The 20,206-nt window shown below is 45.5% G+C and overlaps 1 protein-coding gene across 3 annotated transcripts in view; it reads left to right on the top strand.

The window, feature by feature from the left end:
- LOC119172902 (nephrin-like) overlaps positions 1 to 8,139 on the top strand; it is a 352,980-nt gene extending 344,841 nt beyond the window's left edge. For 2 of the 3 annotated variants that reach the window (XM_075893718.1, XM_075893717.1), the window contains exons 21-22: positions 5,673 to 5,806; positions 7,499 to 8,139. In XM_075893718.1, the coding sequence (XP_075749833.1) occupies positions 5,673 to 5,806; positions 7,499 to 7,846 (482 nt within the window). In that variant the 3' untranslated portion in view covers positions 7,847 to 8,139. The remainder of the gene's footprint in view (positions 1 to 5,672; positions 5,807 to 7,498) is intronic. The other variant, XM_075893719.1, reaches the window with a different exon arrangement.
- The last annotated feature ends 12,067 nt before the right edge of the window (positions 8,140 to 20,206 follow it).

Raw genomic sequence — 20,206 nt, 5'->3', positions numbered from 1 at the left:
CTGGAAGTTTTTTAAGCAATGCCACTCCCACGTGGTGTCATAGCCATGATATCCTAAATGTTTACTTTTACTGTGTCTCATTATCAAGTTTATCGCTAAGAGCCATCTTCATTTAGAGATATGTAAAACAACCGAAAGAAGCCATGGTAATTGAGCTATTAACAAAGCTTTTGCCTACACAAACTACGCTAGTCCCCGCAGAAGCCTCAAGACGCTTACTAAGCTATTTTGTAATGCGTCCCATGACTGAGCTTTCAGGTTTTCAGAAGGACCCTCCTCATGGTCGTGAACTATGCGAGGCGCTCAACAAAAGTATCGCCACAAGTTACTGAGCGAAATATGTTCTTAGCGTATTTGCACGAAGCTACTTAGTAATCAGAATACCACCTGTAAAAAAATGCGAAATGATTATCTGTGCATTTTGAAAAAAATATTAGATTTCGTTACTGTACCGTAGCATTGTGGTTATAATTATAACAACACTTGCTAGACATCTCTTCCAAGGAGTTACATCTGGTTTGAGTGTATACGTGGCTGTATAGACAGTTATGTCACTTCTTAACGCGTTTACGAGTCCATGAAATCGGATTCCGGTAATGGTGCTTCTGTTAACTGCAATAAATCCTGCCATGAGGGTGGTTCTGCGAGTGTGGCATTCGACAATGCCTTGTATTGTCCGCCGTTTAAGCCATCCGCATTTTCAAGGTTTCTAGAAATAGCGAGGCGCGATTGCAATTCCGGAGTTCCTGTTCACCATCAATTAGAAGTTGGAGCGTTACTTCAAAGTGACGGGATTGCAAGAAATGTATTTATTAACCAATTAGCTAATAAATAATGATGAAGATATTAGTCAATCTACAAAATACTATGGATCAATGGGCGCTGTTGAGGCCGTTTTAGGCACGTGCAATTATCGCAAATGCAGATATTTAGCTATGATAGTCTTTTTTGGGATGGAAACTTTTAGTCTGCCTGTCTTTCTGTTGGTCTGCCTGATAAGCGCCCAACTATCGTGATCTGGTGGCTACGCTTATACTTGTCAACATTGTCAATCAAAAAACAAATATGATGCGTGTTAGAGGTGCAAAAGCAATACCTAAGTGTTAGGCAGTGTGTCTTCTTGTTTGAAAAGTGCACAGATCCGGAACTCTAAAGACCGAAGCGTTTATTAGACTGCGCTTACAATGTAACGCCATGAACGAAAAAAAGCGGGGGTTTTCTATGCTTCGCTAAAAAACTCGGGGGGGGGGGGGCTTTAACTGCTTTAACTAAAACGACATGGTGCTGCCACTCATCAGTGGCTCTGCGTTCTGAAAGAAAAAAAGTTCGTTTCTTAACATTTCTGCCAGATGGCGCCAAATCTGACGAAGCGCCTTCAGGCAGAAGATTATCGTCTTGCGACAGCCTTTGCAGTGAAGCATAGAGATACCCGGCCAATGTTTTTGAGTAGATGTTGTGGATTATCGCTCGTTGATAGCAGTATTATAAAAACAGTGATTATAAATTCGCATCTCCTACTCCGCCTTGTTTGGAATCAAAGAAGCAGAAAAACAAAGAAGAATAACTCATAAGGTGTGCCGCAATTATGTCATATCTTTACACGCTCTTCTGGATGGCCGCATCACTTCCTATACATTGCTGCATGAAAGTCCAACCGCGCACAAATTGAACCATCGTTCACCGTTTTTTTGGACGACCAACATTAGAAAAAAGATTTGGAAAAAGACGGAATAAAGAACAAGAAAAATAAAGACAACGTGCAAACTGAAGGCAGAGAACATCTCTTTCCCCAGCAGCTAGTGCCTCCTCCTTTGTACACCGCTTTGCACCCTTTTAAGCGGCACGGAACGTTTCACGCATCCTTTCGTTATGAAGTTTCCGGATTTCTTCGTTTAGAGCCCACTTTTAGTTTAGCTGAAAATTGTTTGATATTGTTCTCATCTTGCGTTTTGCCTCGCCCCCCCCCCTATCATTTGTCTGCACCATTTACGCGATGAAACATGGCTTTAACGAGAAGTGCCAGCGATCTTCACAGCGCGATCTCATCATGACCGCTGCTCAGAAAAGAAAAAAAAATTGAAAAAAAGGAGAGAAGACTGACACGGATAAGGTTGCAAGGCTTGGACATAAACGCTGCTGTAGTTCGCGTTCTTCTTGCGGACTCGCCTCTTCCCGGTTTCTCACCACGTGCGCATAATGCGCCTTGATATGCATATTTCTAGCTCTAGTCGGCTCCGCGCTTCCTCCTTCGTTTCTTTTTTTTTTCCTTTTCGCCGGTGATTAAACGTCCCTGTGGGAGCAGGCCTAACGAGAAGATTGTTCCAGAGGAAAAGAATGCAAACTGGGAATTAGAAACGATGTACATCGGGGACGAGGAAAGAAAATAAGGTGGATAGATGCAAAACAGCGAAAGACTGAGGTCTTGTGCTGTTTGCACGTTTTTGCAATTTGTCTTTTTTCTGTCTGTCGCGAATACTTTGTAATACAGGACACGGAGACTAATTTGGTGCTCTAATGCAAACTCCCAGGTGAGTCACCTTGCGGTAGGTGTAGCACTGTACCTTTGAATTACGAGGGAAACAAATAAAGAATACGTCTGCAATCACTGGCTGCGCAAGTAGGATGATGGTCAATAGTTAGGGCATGCAGATGTTTTAGGCGGCTTTTATTTGCTGCTTTTTTCAAGCAACAACTTTTGTTGTGGTGTCTTGAGCTTGATTCATGGTCATCTGCGATTTTAGTGGCCCGTCTTTAAAGTATTAGTTGTGCTACTCAAAACACGTCATATTAGTGAGCAACATTCCGTAATGGTGTCGGAACTTTTTTTTTACAGTGTGTTTTCTGTTTGTTACGTTTGCAACATAGCTGCATTTTACAAAAAAAAAACAACTTGAAAGATTCGCATGCAAGGATTCCTGCAATGTCACGGCGAATTCGCCGCACGTGGCATCAGTAACACCTTAACCTGTCTATGTCTGGTATGTTCGTAGTTTTTTCAGCTGCTTCTGTGTATTGTAGAGAAACGTTCGTTGCCGATCAGTGTCATTGCCGAGTGAAAATGCTCAGTAAACTGAAGTTTTCCGCGTACGATAAGGACGGTATGATAGTAGGGCACACCCATAATGACCCACCGGGCACACCGGGCATATCTCGGTGACCCATGGTTTTCTCAGATTGCATCTAAATCGAAGTTAACTAGATCCTACTTCAAGACCAGCACCTCACTTATTTTGCAAGACATTGCTTTCCCCGGGAAGTCTTGGCACGAAACAGCGCTCAATTCACTTGCAGAAAAGAACACAGGGAATGAAATGAAGATGAACGTCATGTACGCCCTACTTTCATTCCTTTTGAACCTCTTTTCCATAGAGAAGATCCTTTGAACAGCATTTGTGAACTATCTTCGACAGTGGAAGCACAAACGCACTTGTTCAGGCTTGGGAGTACACCTACGATTGGCAGAACGAAGCATTCCGTAAGGCTGACCTTGTAAGCCTATGCAGAGAAAGGAAATTAAGGCATCAATCGGGCCCGCAGTGTGGCTTTTGCCATCTTCTCTTTAGGCTTTTCTCTCACGCGTGATTAGTGTGTAATGAAACTCACCGGTATACTCCCTTCAATAGTCTGCTCTCATCTTGGTTCATAGCTGACGAATGAGCATTAATGGAGGCTAGGAGAGAAGCCAAAAGAGAGAACGCACCATTACGTCTTCTTTTGTACAGTTATTGTTGGACAGCGAAGTGTATGTCTAACAGCACGCTGTCCGGTCGTCTCTTGATTTTTCGCGCAAAAATATGTGAACGTCACGAAGTCTACCCCTGTGTTCATCGGCGATGAACATGCACCAGTTTGGATATCTGCCAGGCTCTGCGGCGACCGCGCCGAGGAAGAGGACGGACTTTTACTGTGACAGCGAGGACACTGATGTCTACTGACCGACAGGTGAGGGGCCGTCTGATGACGACCTTGATGACCTTCTACTTGTAACGAGGTGAAAGGGAAAAAGGCGCAACACCAGGGCCTTTTCATTCCTCAACACACTGAATGAAGGAGCGCCGCAAAGGACCGAAACCGAGGTCATCATTTTCTATCTTTTTGAGTCCTATGGTAACAGGAAGGGTTCTATAAGTAAGCTGTTTCGACGCTGCTTGAGAGAATGGTGCCAAATGAAATCACCAGAGTGAACTAGTGTAAAAATGCCATGACGATTGTTGTTTTGCATGCTGCCATGCTGAACATACCACGCTACATAGGCTTCAATAGAGTGAACGTCGGTTACTACAGCACTGAGGGATCTAACGCCGTCACCAGTGTCATCTATGACGTTGATGCTGCCATTGTTAGCTCCGACTTGTGTGGCTTGGTCATGCCCACCTAATGAAGCCACTGCTTGAAAATAGATTTTAAAGGCACCTCGCTACCTTCGTACATAATGGTGGGCCACTTGTGTCCTACTGGAAGGCGTTTTGTGCCAAAGCCACTGCAGTGTCAGAACTTCATAAATACAGATCACGTGAGTAGTGATCGCTAGCACAAGCGAGTATGTTCGCGCTGTGCTGAAACCAATTCCGTGGACAGTTCTACAGCCTTTGTTTTCATCTGTTTAAATTGTAATGAACCCCACGAACCTTTCTTAAAAGAGTTGACTGTTGGGCTCTCACGATTGCTTCTTCGAAAGATTGCCCAAAAATGAAAAGAGAGATAGCCGTATCGAAACAAATGGCGAGAGACCATTAATCACATGATGAGGCTGCCGCACCCGTCAGAAGGCGGCGCCGTGAACGCCGAAGTTCATCAGAGAAATCCGATGCCTGCGCATCCGCAGTGCGCATTCGACGACCTGCTTCACCTCCTTTGCCACCCGAGCTCTTCACGGCTGGTATAAACCGGAATGTAATGCGGGTCATGGTGGATTCAACTAGGCCTGCGTTGCCGAAGCCGCAGCCACACGGATCGGCGATGACAGGTACACGCCGGAACACCGTGGAAGGCATGACGCAGCTTTGTCTCCGTTGCCGAAGTCACAGCGACACACAGATTTACTGTACACATCGGCAAGCGTGAATCCTGAATCCACGAGTCACAAGTTGCGAGAAGAAGACAAGTTAATCTTCATGGTGCTTCGAACGCCGTTAAGCACACATCGCATGCTTGTCGGCAGGCTGAAATCACCCTGCGTGGAGTCCGTACAACAGGCACTGATTTATGGTCTCCACGTCTCGTGGGTATGTCCCGTGCTTTCAAACCTTCAGTAGACCCCATATTTGGATGGTCTACAGTGGAAAACGATACGCCTGAAAACCCGCGTCCACAACTGTCGAAAGGCGCAGTCTATACTTTAAGCTGACGTGTACCTTTTTTTTTGTTGCTTTCTTCCTTTTTTATTATCCTCTAATCACTTATTCCCATTCTTCCTGCGTAGGATAGTTAACCGGATGTTTGTCCGGTTCACCTTCCGTCCTTTCCTTCTTCTTCCTTCTCCGCCCTTTACGGATGATGGGTGGTGCCGTACCAACGCGCGTTTCGAATTTACATTTGTTGACGTGTAATTGTGAGACGTGGCTGCGCCTTGATTTCACGCTAGTGTCGTGCTCGCATCCTGCTTAGATCTCGCCCAATGCCCTCCTCTACTGGAGAGCGTTCTCACTGTTGTCTTTCCTCCTCCCTCGCAGCAGTTCCGGCTGCCGGCAACGGCAGCATCGATCGGCGGATGTTGCCCAACAGGCGAGTCCACTACGAAGGAGAAGACGAGTACTACAGCGACGCGCTGCGACGAAACGCGTACAACCAGAAACTAGGAGACAAGGTGCGTACGCACGTTCTGTGGCGCTAAAAGGTTTAACGCTAAGTTTTTCGCGGTGAAAGCTGCCGCACATTCTTAACAGATGCGTTTAAATCGCTTCCTTGGGTCTGGGTAAATCCAGCAGAGGCTTCACCTTTCAAACACAGCCGTGACGGATGCTGTAGTTATACAAATGCTGAACTAATTGTTTCTCTCAGAAGTTTCCCTTTGGCTGCATAGGCCCCACCGTGGTGGTCCTATGGCTAAGGTACTCGGCTGCTGACTCACAGGTCGCGGGATCGAATCCCGGCTGCGGCTGCTGCATTTTCGATTGAGGCGAAAGTGCTATAGGCCTGTGTGCTCAGATTTGGGGGCACGTTAAAGAACCCCAGGTTGTCGAAATTTCCGGAGCTTTCCACTACGGCGTCTCTCATAATCACATCGTGGTTTTTGGACACACAGCCGCACCTATGAAATCAAATTATTAGCTGTATAGTCATGTCACTGCATCACACCGATAGATTCTGATGGCATCCAGACTTTGTTTGATACGTGTGGTTAACGTCCCAAAACGACAATATGATTATGAGAGATGCCGTAGTGGAGGCCTCCGGATATTTCAATCACCTGAAGTTTTTTTAACGTGTACCCAAATCTGAGCAGACGTGCCTAGAGCATTTTCGCCTCCAACGAAAATGCAACTGCCGCCGCCGGGATATGATCCCGCGATCTGCGGGTCAGCAGCCGAGTACCTTAGCTACTTGCCCACCGCGGCGGGTACACCCAGGTTGTATACCTAAAGCTGTAGCACGAAAATATAGATTACTAGATTAACTTAGGTATTGAGCAGCATATGCATAAGAACGACTCTAAAAGACAAATGACGAGACAAGACAAGCTTGCTGGTACATCTGATGGTGAATTGGGGAGGCTATGTAAAACGATTCAATAGTCTCATCCGCAGCGAATGCCTCAACATTATGAGAGACGTGCAGTTGTCATCACTATACAAACAACCCGTGACCTGAGCGAGACTAGCACTACTGGCTAATACGCAGCTCTGCAAAGCACTGATCATAGTCAAGCTCTGAAAAATACTAGAAAAATTTCGAGCGTATGATTTATGACAAAGTGGCCGAGTCATGTCAGAACAAGACATATCACATTTGTATTCGTTTATGCTCATGTAATGCTCCCAGATTAAAGCACAACACCGAAACGTGAAGCACAAAAGCTGTTATGCGCAATCCCCGAAACAACTTCGTCATGTCGCTAATAATCTGGCCACTAAATGTGTGTAATTTTAGCCGTCATACCTGTCTACAATACGCCGAGAGAAATTCAACGAAGTGAAAGTCCGGGCATTGCTCATGCCACAAATAAGGCGTTACAATCCGTGGGCACTGCACCTGCAAATACATGAACTTTCCATGTGCATGCTGTCAACACCTTTATGTGTTTGACCGCGTACACTACAAAGACATGTATGCTCCAATCCTTGTTGTGTCCGTTGAGGCCCTTGCCTCCGTGGGTCATTACAAATGCCGCTTTTTTAGCGTGCTGTTGCTTATTAGTTCGAGTACCCCAGCTGTTGTGAGTATGTTGCCGCGAAACGCAAGCAACTTCAAGCCAACATTTTGCTCGACTAAGGATGTTTCAAGAAATTACTTTACAAGTATGACTAACGCAGTACCCATACACGTCCTTTTCTTCTAGGTGGGCTACGGCAAAGTACCGGGCGTAGGTGCAAGCCAGCCTCCTCCTCCGCCCGGCCGCACCTCGGCAAGTGGCGTGGACGCAATCTACAACATCAAGGCAGACCAGCAACGATACGTTCCTTACCCAGTTCCCGGTGGCGCCCAGGGTTCTGGCCCCGGAGGCCCATCCGTCCACCATCACCCGGGAGGCGACGTGGCCGCCGCAGCGGGACAGACCATCCTGACGACGTTCAGCCCGTCGGGCAACGGGCCCGTCTCGCCCGTGCTGGCCTCCATGCACAGCTACGGACCGCCGCTCATGGATGGCGCCGCGGTACACGATGAGATGGACGGCCATCTTGTCTGACGATCCACCGCCGTCTAGCGTGACCACCGATGACGCTAGCCTCGCAAAAGGACACATGCTACCATCCGCTCACCGACGTCAGAGCGGCGACTGAGTTCAACATCGTGTCTTTTGCCCGATATCCGTGCCACTGCTTCAAAAAGAGGCCGGCAGTCGGGTTGACGCTACGCGGTGTGCGAGAACAGCCATTGTTGCATGTGGGATGTGCAAGACAGCGGACGGACGCGAGAACTGCGTCGGAGTCACAACACCGAGTACGCCGTGCATTCGAAACTCCACGAGCCACCTTGGTTAACGACCGCTTGCCGCTCATCAGCCGGACTGCAGGGAAAATGAACGTTTCGCGTCACGCCGTCGACGACAGACATCGCGCCAGCTCACTCCACGCCATATGCCGCTGGTTGGCGGCAGGCCCACAGTTTCTACAATAGTGAATGTGTCATTCTCGTCATTGCCGCTGAAGAAGACCCGGGAAAGACGAGACGATCCTTCTTTCCCAAAATCATTTCTCGCGAAAGTCGGGTTTCAATGAGCCCCCGAGCAGTGTGCGCTCTCTTCAGGGATGCTATACAGAGCTTGTTGACGAGTCCACGTGAATGAGAGAGAGAGAGTGTGTTGTGCGTTAATTGCTGTCTTTTCACGTGTTTTCGTTCTTGCTTTCTCATTGCTTTCGCGACGTCGATGTCGGCGTGTGAGTGTACGAGTTCACGTGCCTGTGAATGTCTCGGTTTCGAACATGTGGTGACTTTGCCGCCGTGCTCGCGGCAACTCTTCGTTGTGCTCAAGTCGTGCATCTAGGAAATCGTCGTCCTCGAGTCCGTCACCCAACGGAGTGGATTTGTACTGACGCGCTGTAGACGACTTTCCATCGTGCCTTACTGCAATCTAGTAAATTTTCTGTGCGGAACTAGCTTGATTTTGAAAGCCGCCCCGATGACATCCACATTTTGTAGTGTGTTCGTTTCTGGCCGACTACTGGACGCTGTGTGTGGTGTGTCATTGCGCTCTTGGACTAAGCCTTTTTATTTTTTTTTTATTTTTGCCGTCACTGAGAGAGAGTTGGCATTATGCTCTTGCATGGCGGTTATTTATAGTAATTATGAATATGACGAAAATGTGTTGTGTTTTGTACAATTTCAGTTGCTAATGTGTCCCGCGAGAGGATGACATCGTTAAGTTTCACTTGTTCTCTATGAAAATTTTCATTACGTATGGTTTGATGTATTTAATCAGTTTTTTTCCTTGCAATGCGTGCACGGGCTTACTTTATTTTTCTTTCAAACACGTGACAGTGTGAATTGTGTACATAACTAAGTGCAAGCATGCCATGAAGCTGTCACTCTATTCACCTCATAGCCGCAAAGTAACCACATTCTCTCATCACGTCTAGTCACAGCCAATGGCCAAAGAAACTGCTGTTGCTTTCACGCCAGACTGAAACTTTCTTACCAATACCAAGTACCACATAACAAAAGATACTGTTGTCACAATTAAGGTACTTAAAGCACTCTTCGATTCCTGAAGGTACTTAAATGGTCACAAGGAAAGCGAAATTCGCTGACATTTAGTTTGCTAGAGCTACTTAACTTAATAAATTGTACAATGTGTTTAGTTTATGAACTTGTATCTTCAATGCAGTTTTAAGTGAATTTGCACCACTGTCGGCCTAGATCTGTCCATACTATGAAAACAATTCATTATGATGACTTCATGCAGCTCTGAGCGACCAGCATGGCAGACATTATAAAGCCTAGTCTTGCTGACTATCACCAAAGGACCAACATGCCAACGTGCTTGCGATTCCTTTTTGGCACTAGCGAGCTGTCATGAACTTGTGAGCATAATTTTTTTTGTAAGTGTTTTGTTGTGTTTAAAGGATGATAAAAATGGTGGTGACTTTTGGTCAGCGAAGACAGGCGCCACTTGTCCGCTTTCACCTCCTGTCTGCTGACACGCTTCAAAAATGTACAGCAATACACATGAATAAATGGTTTGTCCTTAACCCGGTGTGTACTGTGTCGTTAAGAGCGATGTCAAAACTGCGACAGTATATACTATTGCACTTTGGCATAATTCAGGATTGAATTTCTATTTAAGCATGGTGTCGTATTCTATTCAGATACTAGAAGTACAGTTTAGGATATGTGTTGCTCATGAGCTCCGATCCTAGTATTCTTTGTAATTCCAATTCATTTCTTCGACAATATTTAAATGGGGCTTTGTCTCAGGGGATGTTTCAAGGGACCGACGACCCGCCAAAAACGTGAAATGAGACGTCTCTAATGATGGAAAGATTGTCCGTCGCATTGACTAGATGCCAACCTCTTTTTTTTTTTTCCTGAGGGATAGACCTATATTTCTAGTTCTTCCTTCATAGTTACAAAAAAGGACAAAGAAAACATGACGGGTTTTAGGCATTGAGTTTTCTAAAATTAACTGGATGGAACTTTTGCGCTACGATCGTTCAGTGACCACGAGAATGATGGGTAGTGCACAGATTTGCCTAGTCTTCGTACTCGCGGGCGGTGAATGTCACTTGTGGCTTTGTTTATTGCTGTGTTTCGGTTTTGTTTTGAAGGAAAGAGCAAACCCTTTTGTTCTTCGTGACCCGATTTGAAATGATAAGACTGATGATTGATTGATTTGTGGGGTTTAACGTCCCAAAACCACCATATGATTATGAGAGACGCCGTAGTGGAGGGCTTCGGAAATTTCGACCACCTGGGGTTCTTTAACGTGCGCCCAAATCTGAGCACACGGGCCTACAACATTTCCGCCTCCATCGGAAATGCAGCCGCCGCAGCCGGGAATCGAGCCCGCGACCTGCGGGTTAGCAGCGCCGAGTACCTTAGCCACTAGACCACCGCGGCGGGGCAAAAAAATGATAAGACTAAATGAATAAGATGGTGAAGTGCAACCGCTAAAAATTCGCTGATATTGTTTCGTGCGAAAACAGCTGCAAGCCACCCGAACACACATGCAGCCAGAAGCATGAAGATTAGACAAATCGGTGTGCTACCCGTCTTTTTCCATGCTCGTTGAAGCGCTGTGCATTGCAATTCCCATACACACTAGCGCCATAGTTTTCTCTAGTGTATATTTAGGAAACTTTACGGTTTAAGGTACGCAACCACGTGACTGGTGATTGTTGTAAATGGTCAACAATTTTTTTAAGATTGAAATATTGCTCGTTTCTTACTATTAAAAGTTATCACTCCATAAAAATGTACATATTGGCCTGCGTTGATAGTATGCATTAAAGTGGCACTGCCATCGCGTGACGTAATGATCCCATGTTCGTCAGCACAATTTGAGGAACTCCACCGTTCCCATGGAACCATGGCATGCATCAAGAGAGTAGCAATCCCGGGACAGGCATTTCATGACACAGGCCCAGGAAACCTTGGGCACAGGCTATAGTGAACTAAAATATGATGTAGTGACTCGACCAGCTGGGCGCCGGCGTCAGCTTTCACACGGATACCACTGCAGGTGGCGCCGCTGCTACTTTTCTTGTGGAAGATGGGAATGCTTACGAAATCATCACTGGAGACTTACCGAACGTTTAAGCAGGAAATTGCAAGAGAAAAAATCTACGATGATTCTCGGGGTAGTTCTCTGCTCTTCGAGGCTAGAACGGGAGTATTGCATACCAAGACGTACCAAGAAAAATACGAAGGCACAGACACGGTATGTAGTGCGTGTGGAGAGGAGGAGGAAATGGCTGAACATTTGATAATGTTCTGTAAACGGCTCCACCTATAGTGGAAGATAACAGTGCTGAATTTTTCAAAACAGTGGGGTTCAGGGACAGTGAAGGTAAAATAGACGAGGAGGAGGCTAACTGATTGGTGGCTACAAGCGAGGCGCGAGTGAAGTTCAATCCTTTAACACACAACGATAGTACTTAACGTTATGGCTAGGTGGCGTGAGCCACCACCCAATCTAAAGGGCACAGCCGGATACACCCATGCACCCATGCCAGCTTCGGCTGCGTTGTCGGGCCATCGCGGACTCCTGCAGAGCTGCGGATGTGGTTACTTCTAACACGCGTTCACTTCCTGGTTAATGCAAACGTAAAATTACGAGGGTAGTTACTGCGTGGACAACCTGGCAAAAGCGTTGGCACGGCATCAGGAACCAGTGACGATTTTCCTCGGGAAACGCGCACTTCACTGCCGTTGATCACGTGCGCATATTCGCGCAGGATGTATCTTGGCTCGAAATGATGTTCGCACACTACCGAAGTTTCGCTCACTGGCTTGTCAGTCCTCCGGAGGTTGCGCTACCACTTTCTGTAGAGATCGTCATCCCTGGGATCTGCAAACAGCGACTAGCGTTACTGTATATGCTACCTTTAGGTAGCACCTAAAGTTAGCATATCCGGATGGTTTGGAATCAACTTGACCACGGACCATTTTGTGTGCAGAAGATACTAGGACCTCGGCCATCTGCCTCAGTTGCGCAGAAAGCAACTAAAGCACTGCTACTTTACCTAAAGTCAACAAACCTGAGCGACCGCCTGTAGACTGTGTGTGCTCCCCGAGTGTGCTCGTGATTGTGTGTACCTTCTCATCTTTCTGCAACCTCTTTTCTTCCCTTTATCTCTTCCCCAGTGCAGGGTAGCAAACCGGATGTGCGTCTGGTTAACCTCACTGCCTTTCCTTGCATTTTATCTCTCTCTCTCTAAAGGTAGCATATACAGTAACTCTAACAGCGACGCCTTCGGAGCGCCCCGGTTAGCAATTGGGCAACCCGGAGCAAAGCAATGAGAATCTTTTCTCCGCTTCGACATGTCGTGAGCTACATGTTTGTTGGTGCGAGATACCTCACTAAGTACACACTCCACCTCTGTACTGGCGACATAATGCAGCAGATTGCACCGCACACGTGCAGTAGAGTAGCCTGTTAGAACGGGTAATGAAATAATGTGGCCTGCAAGAGCCACCCATCGCCTTCGCTCCCTTAGGTGGTCCGCGTTCCACAAGAGCGTGGTACGCGTACCACAAGAACACTTGTCGAGAAGCACACACACGGACCGGAGGAATAAAAAGCGCGTCTCGTGTGCGCTAGGATTTCTTTCTGGCCATCGCTGGCCTTCTCGTCTACGTCACTCAGGCTAAATATTATTTCAAACATCTGCGAATAACAAGAAAGCAACGGTATTATGCTTCCCGTTTATGGTATTGGCCTTAACGCGTACTTGGAAACGCCTGCACGGAATAAAAGTGACATGGAAGAACACGGTACTAGATGTAACATAATACACGAAACAAATGAAAATCAGCCTAGTTACTTTTTCATGTTTTGTTGGGCTGACACTATTACTTAGGACAGCCCGTATGGCTTCCGCGCGCCTTGTTCGGTCAGAAATCCTATACATACACTCGCGGCCTAGATTCACGGTTTCCACAGAAATGTGGACACAATACTTAATTGGCATCACAGCTGCTCGCACTCTGGTCACTCACCAACGAACACGAGCACAACCATAAGCAGCACACATCACAACTCTGAAGTACAGCCCGACGGCACACAGAGAACGATGCAGCATTCGTTGTTTCTCGTCGAAGCGCAGTAATGCTGCAGGGACAGCAACGCCAATGTGAACGCACCGCCGAATGTCGGCTTCGGTTGCGATGTGTGCCACATCAGCACACAACACAACCAGCGTTGTTTGTCCGTTCACATATGCATTATAGCTTCCAGGCCCTGACGAAGTTTCTTGAGGTGGTGGTGGCTCAATGCGCCAAACTCACACAGATACTCACGCACACGCACTGATTTACTCGCGCGCTGCCCGCACTGTCCAGAGAAAACGCTCGCCTCTCGCACATGACATGAAAAGGTGCAGGGGCGCCGCGAGAAATCCTATAGCGGCCGTCCGTGTCGTTTTGGATGGCCGAGACAGCAGCCACGGCCTGCCGGTTGCACCACTAGATTATATTCTAGTTCACTATAGCGCAGGCGCACACAACGCGGTATATATAAAAGGAAGGTGTATAAACCAGCACCACCTCATTTTAACACCTTCTTATTTTCAAAAATAGCTAAAAAATGGCAGCATATCCACGGAGTAAATGATGGAGAGTGGGGCGAAGCATTCGTCCGTCCATGCGTCCGTCTGTGTGACCGTCCATGCGTCTGTTTGTGCGCCCGTCCCTGCGTTCTTTTGTGCATCCGCCCCTGCGTCCGTTCATGCGTCCATCCATGCATCTGTTTGTGTGTCCGTTCGTTCATCTATTCAACACTCCAAGTCCCACCATCTCGCATCTTTTTATCATACATTCCCCATATAAAAGCACCGCCATCCAGCAGACATTCCAAGGACTAAACGAGAGGTGGCACGCGCACACTTTCTTACGGCCTGCGCTTTGGGTCCACTTCCCACCTTTAACCACCTCAAGTTCATGGTATATTCTAGTTCGCCCCGCCGCGGTGGTCTAGTGGCTAAGGTACTCGGCTGCTGATCCGCAGGTCGCGGGTTCGATTCCCGGCTGCGGCGGCTGCATTTCCGATGGAGGCGGAAATGTTGTAGGCCCGTGTGCTCAGATTTGGGCATGCACGTTAAAGAACCCCAGGTGGTCGAAATTTCCGGAGCCCTCCACTACGGCGTCTCTCATAATCATATGGTGGTTTTGGGACGTTAAACCCCACAAATCAATCAATTATATTCTAGTTCACTGTATTCATGGCACTGCGACCAAACGCTCGCTAAACCTTTCGAAAACCAAGGAGGTTACGCCCAGCGAGTATAACGTAGCAACCTTTCCCTGTCAGATAGGGCTCAATTTACATGCCAATGGCTGCTAATGAGAAATGAGAGACAGGAGAATTCGGCTTTTACTTTCTTACGGCTTGCGCTTCGTATCTACTTCTCATTTTTAACCACCTTGAGTTCATTCATGGTATATACAAGTTCATTGTATTCATGGCACTGCGGCTCAACGCTCGCTAAACCTTTCTAAAGCTAAGGAGGTTACACCCAGCGAATATAATGTAGTATCCCTTTCTTGTCCGATAGTGCTCACTTGAATGCCGTGCGTGCTGATGTAAATATCCTCCACACTATCAGTTCGTATTGGATTTAAGTGGGGATCACCATCTCCGGGTGCTATCAGCGGTGTAAAAACAGAACTGAAATAACGATTAAGGCATTCAGCTTTAACAATGTCGTCATGGAAGACGTCATCAGCAGAAACAAGCATTGGTATCGGCACAATGTCTTTACCATTTTTTGACATGTTTCCAGAACTCTTTTGGTTTATCTTTGAGAAGGGATTGCAAAGATTCAGTGTAATCACGTTTTGCTTTAAAGGTACACGTCTTAACTTCAAGTGTTACATTTTTCAGTCGTAACTTATTAATATCGGTCGGGGTACCACAAAAAGTATGGTAACATCTCAACCGTTTTCGTGTAAGTCTGCGCAGTTCTTTCGTGAACCACGGCTTACTTTTCGCTTTCCTAGCCGTTAAGTGCCACCCTGGAACGAACGCATCACGTAATTCAGTCATTTTGTTTTTCGAAAAAATCCACAACTCACTCACGTGGAGATGTTCCGCAAGGGTCTCAAATACAACAAAGTAATTATCCAGAGACTCATTTATTTTTCAACATTAGCTTTAGGATAATTGTATACGCGCCTTTGGTCGCACACTGATGTTTTAACGTAATGTACACTCATTTCAGATAGCATGGCATCGTGATCGCGAATCCTGGGCAGGACGTAAGTAGCAGCTACGAAACTGGGTTGGTTTGTAAAAATTAAATGAAGGATATAATTTTCCCGTGTGGGCTGTAGTACCGTTTGGTGCAGTGCATGCAGATTCGCGATAATAATCATCTCCTGAGCAGATGCCCCAGATGGCGATATCGTGGTTGATTGCTCATGCCAGTGAATGTTTGGCAAGTTAAAATCCCCCCAATAATCATGAAGTCCGAATGCACCTCATCAATGGCACTTGCAAGCTGTGACATCACGTCTATGGGTGAATAAGGCGCACGATAACAACTGCACACAGTTACTAGCTTCTTATTAACGAGCTCGAGTTGACACCAGACAGCTTCACATGTTCCGACGACAATGTCAAGGGTGGAAGACACTATGTCACTTTTAACTATAATAAATACACCACCACGATGACCATTCCTATGTTTGCGGTAGCACGTATAGCCTACCGGAAACACCTCGTCATCAAGTATTTCATCATTTAACCAAGATTCAGTTCCAAGCACCGCAGACGGTTCGGACATCCGAAGAAATGCACAAAGTTCATCGACTTTGTTTTTAATGCTTCTGCAGTTAATTACCAGGAAGGAAAGGTTCACTCCTCTAGATTGACAAGGTCATTGCAGTGCTAGAACTTGCTGTTTCTCCGTGTCGTAACCATATATTTTACCATTCAGTATCAGTGTATCATATTTCAGTATAACCTTTTCACCTTCCTTTTTGTGCGTTTTCGCGTAATCCCACAGTATTTTTCTTTTCTGACGTACCTGCCGAGAAAAATCTTCAGAGACAGTAATTGTCGAGCCTTTCAGTTTACTATAACGTTATGAAGAACGCCTTGCTTTTCCTTAAAATGCAGAAACTTGGCTATAAACGGTCCATCTGCCAACTTGGAATTTCCCGAGTTGGTGCGCACGTTCTATAGTTAGAGAATGGATACCCAACTTGGAGCTACATATCTCGGTTATGTGCTTCTCCGATTCTTTACTTGTTTCATTTGCTTCGGTATCTTTTACACCATAAAAGACGAGGTTATGACGTCGACTACGGTTCTCTAACTCATCCGCTTTTCGTGTCAGTGACTCTATTTCTTTCTTTTGGTTTTCCGGCATTTTAACGCAGTCTAATATTTCACCGTTCAGGTGATCAATGTTCGACAGTTTAGTTTCTAACGTAGCGATACGACCACCAAGCTCACCTATTGCTACTCGATTTTCCACCTGCGCGACCTCGATAGCACTAAGTTTCTCTTTAATAGCACTTCGACCGTCTAGAAGCTGTTGCAATTTTGAGTCAACTGCCGGCCCACAGTATCATACCTTCGCACCAGTATCATACCTTCGTCATCCATTCAGGTACCGTAACACCAAACTTGGTATATGTGACGCTGCCGAAACGGCTGCGAGCGCATCATGAGCGTGGCGTGTAGTCATGTTGTTACATGACACGCATGTCATGATTTTCATGTTAGGGTCTGTCGCTTGTGTTCGCCATGCAATCATGTCATACCATACCAGTTTTGCAACATGCCATGGGAACGAAACCACCGCAAGAGCTGCAGGACCATGAAATGTAAATCATGACATTCATGACATCCATGTCATAATTTTCATGTTATGACTAGTCAGATATGTTCTTCATACAGTCACGTTATGTCATACCAAGTTTAGTTTTGATACCATTATCGAAACGGCCAGAAGAGCTCAAAGTCGTAGGCGGCTAGATAGATAGATAAATAGATAGATAGATAGATAGATAGATAGATAGATAGATAGATAGATAGATAGATAGATAGATAGATAGATAGATAGATAGATAGATAGATAGATAGATAGATAAACAGATAGATAGATAGATAGATAGATAGATAGACAGATAGATAGATAGACAGATACGCTCAAAGTCGCCGAAGTTCGCTAAGTAATGCTTCGTATTTAAAAGTTTTCTAATGAGTTGGAGCATTGGAAGACCCACTCGTTACGCAATTCGCATTTTGTGATGCCTGGTTGTTTCTTTGATGTTCTAAAACGCTTTATTATTCGTTTTAACGGTATTCCTTCCGCGACATCAAGCTTGCCTAAGGTCAGTTTGAAAACGAGTTCTAGTCATCAGCGTTGGTGAATCGTAAAATACTGGGCTGGAACGTAGTGGACCCAGCTTCAAATCCGATTGTTTCTTTGGTGTTTTCTATTTAATAAGGTTTTTTTCATCTTTTGTGATACTGGTTACAAACAGCGGCGGTGGCGGACAACTACAGCTCTGCACGGGACCCGTGTTCTGATCTCATAAGAGCTTTCGCTGTAAAAACGGGGTCCAGCATAGTCGATTGTCAGACCCTTTAAGTAGCATGATGGGCGTTCTTTAGTAGACCTAACAATTGAGCACGTCAGACATTCACTGCTGTGGTCATATGGTTGAAAAGCAGAGCGATCACTCACCAAGGGCCACTAGCTCCGGAGTATTCATGGAGAGAGGATGCTGCGTTTGCCAACAAATGAATGGAATTTGGGCACCCTAAAGCTTCACCTTTAAGAGTTAAACGCAAGAGTGATATCTTGTTCCCAGTGTACAATTCAAACACTTAGGGGGTGAAAAATATTTCCGAACTTGCTATATGCACCCACTACGTGGCCTCAAGTGTGCAGTATCCTGTGTGCCTTTTGTAGTGAGTGATTGGCTTTAAACTATGAAGTCATTATTATAATCCTATGTTTTGACGCCCGATGGCAATGTTCGTTTGTACCACGGAATAATACTGCTATAGTACCTGTTTTATGACAAAGTATGCATGTATACAGGATGCGTGTGTTTGTAAAGCGTAAAAGTTACTTTCACAACCAGAGAAAGTTATTTTCACAGTATTCACAAGCACTGTCGTGGCTGTGTGGTTGAACACCCACGTACCACGCAAACGACCAGCGTTCGATACTCACTCAGACACGGGATTCCTAATTATTAAAAAAATATAATCACATTTTTGTTGATTTTTTTAGCTAGGCAAAGATGACGTTTTTTTTTTCGCTCACAACCAACAATGCAGACGCCTAAGCCGGAATTTCTGCGAAATGAGCTCTTTAACGCTATCGCGTTAATATTTAGTTTGCATACAAGAGTACACAAGATGACCTTGGAATAAGAGAGCATGCTGACGACAACTGCCATCTGGAGAGGCACAACGCCTGCCTATACTTTTTTCATGAGAGGGAGAGTTGGAGGAAAGAAAGATTGGTTAAAGCAAGAGATGAAAGAATGTAGGAATGTAAGGAAAGCTTGAGAACGATTGAGCGAAAATACAAAAAAAAACGTCTATAAGCAAGGGGCCAGTGAGGAGATCGATGTTGGGTTTGAGGGTAGAAAATGTGTGCTGAGTAGAGCTTCTTCGATTTGACTTTTGCACAACACTTCTCACTTCAAGTTGTACCGAAAGGACACGAGGGATGCGATAATATGCTTTAGATTAATGGACACCCTCATTAAGACGTTCGTCAGTCAGTGAAATCAGTCTCTATGATTTTTCTATTACTTTAAGGAGTACATGCGGAATCTGTATAGATCCCATTAAATTTCTGTTATCGTCTTACGGACAACTTGGAAAAATATGGAAAAGCGTACAAAACGTTTAAAACAGGAATACGATACCCTGAAACGGTGATCCAGGGGTTAAGCTGCTCACTTGCTGACTCGCAGACCATCGGATCAAATCCCGGCCGTGGTGACCGCATTTTAGATGGAGGTGAAAATGCATGAGGCTCATATGCTTTAATTAAGGTGCGCCAGGGCGTTAAAAACCCTGGGTGGTTGAAAATTCCATAGGCCTCCAGTCTCTGATATACATTTTGTGGTTTAGGGACGTTAAACTTCTGCTATTATCCATTATCATACGATATGCATTTATAGTATTCCACATTCGACATGCAGACAGCAATATGCTTATTTAGAACAAGTACTATGATTGCCTGAGGAGTAGTGCACGTCGGTGTGGACAACGTGGGTTTGCGTACGGAACAGAAGACGGCACTAAAGGAAGACGAAAACACAGAATGCCAGAGCTCCATTATCATATGCGGTACAATATTTAGTGAATATATTGAATAGTTATGCTGTCAAGCACGTTTCCTAAAATATATCGGCGAAGCAAGCATTGTTCATCGTGCTAAAAAAGTTCAAGTAGACATTACCGGTATTATATAGAATTGCTGCTCCTAGCCTACATATCGTGCTGATAATGATATCTTTCATTAAAAACTATTTATAAATACGCATATTTCTGTATATAACTACGAAGTTTTTTATTTTCTAGAACTTTCTAACCACTGCTTCCTTTCCTTTTTGCTCATTTCTAAAACCACTCCTACCGCGCATCGTCAAGGCTGCTGCCAACCCAGAAAGTTGTCTGCGTTCTTTTTTTCGTTTTTTTTTCGTCTATTTCCCTTAACGTCCCACCTGCCCTAGCCCCCCCCTTTTCTTTCCCATTTTTCTCTTTCTTTTAGTGTTTTGTCATCCTTGCTCATTTTCTTTGCATTTTCAAATTTCTTTTTCCTTAGCCGACATGCCTCCAAATTCTTGAGTTGATTTCGCTGAGCGGGCCACCTACACACGCGGGCCACATACAAAGCACATTTTCGCCAAT

Source organism: Rhipicephalus microplus, chromosome 4, assembly GCF_043290135.1.
Source record: "Rhipicephalus microplus isolate Deutch F79 chromosome 4, USDA_Rmic, whole genome shotgun sequence".
Taxonomy (NCBI): Eukaryota; Metazoa; Arthropoda; class Arachnida; order Ixodida; family Ixodidae; genus Rhipicephalus; species Rhipicephalus microplus.
This window is presented reverse-complemented; position numbering and strand designations above follow the sequence as displayed.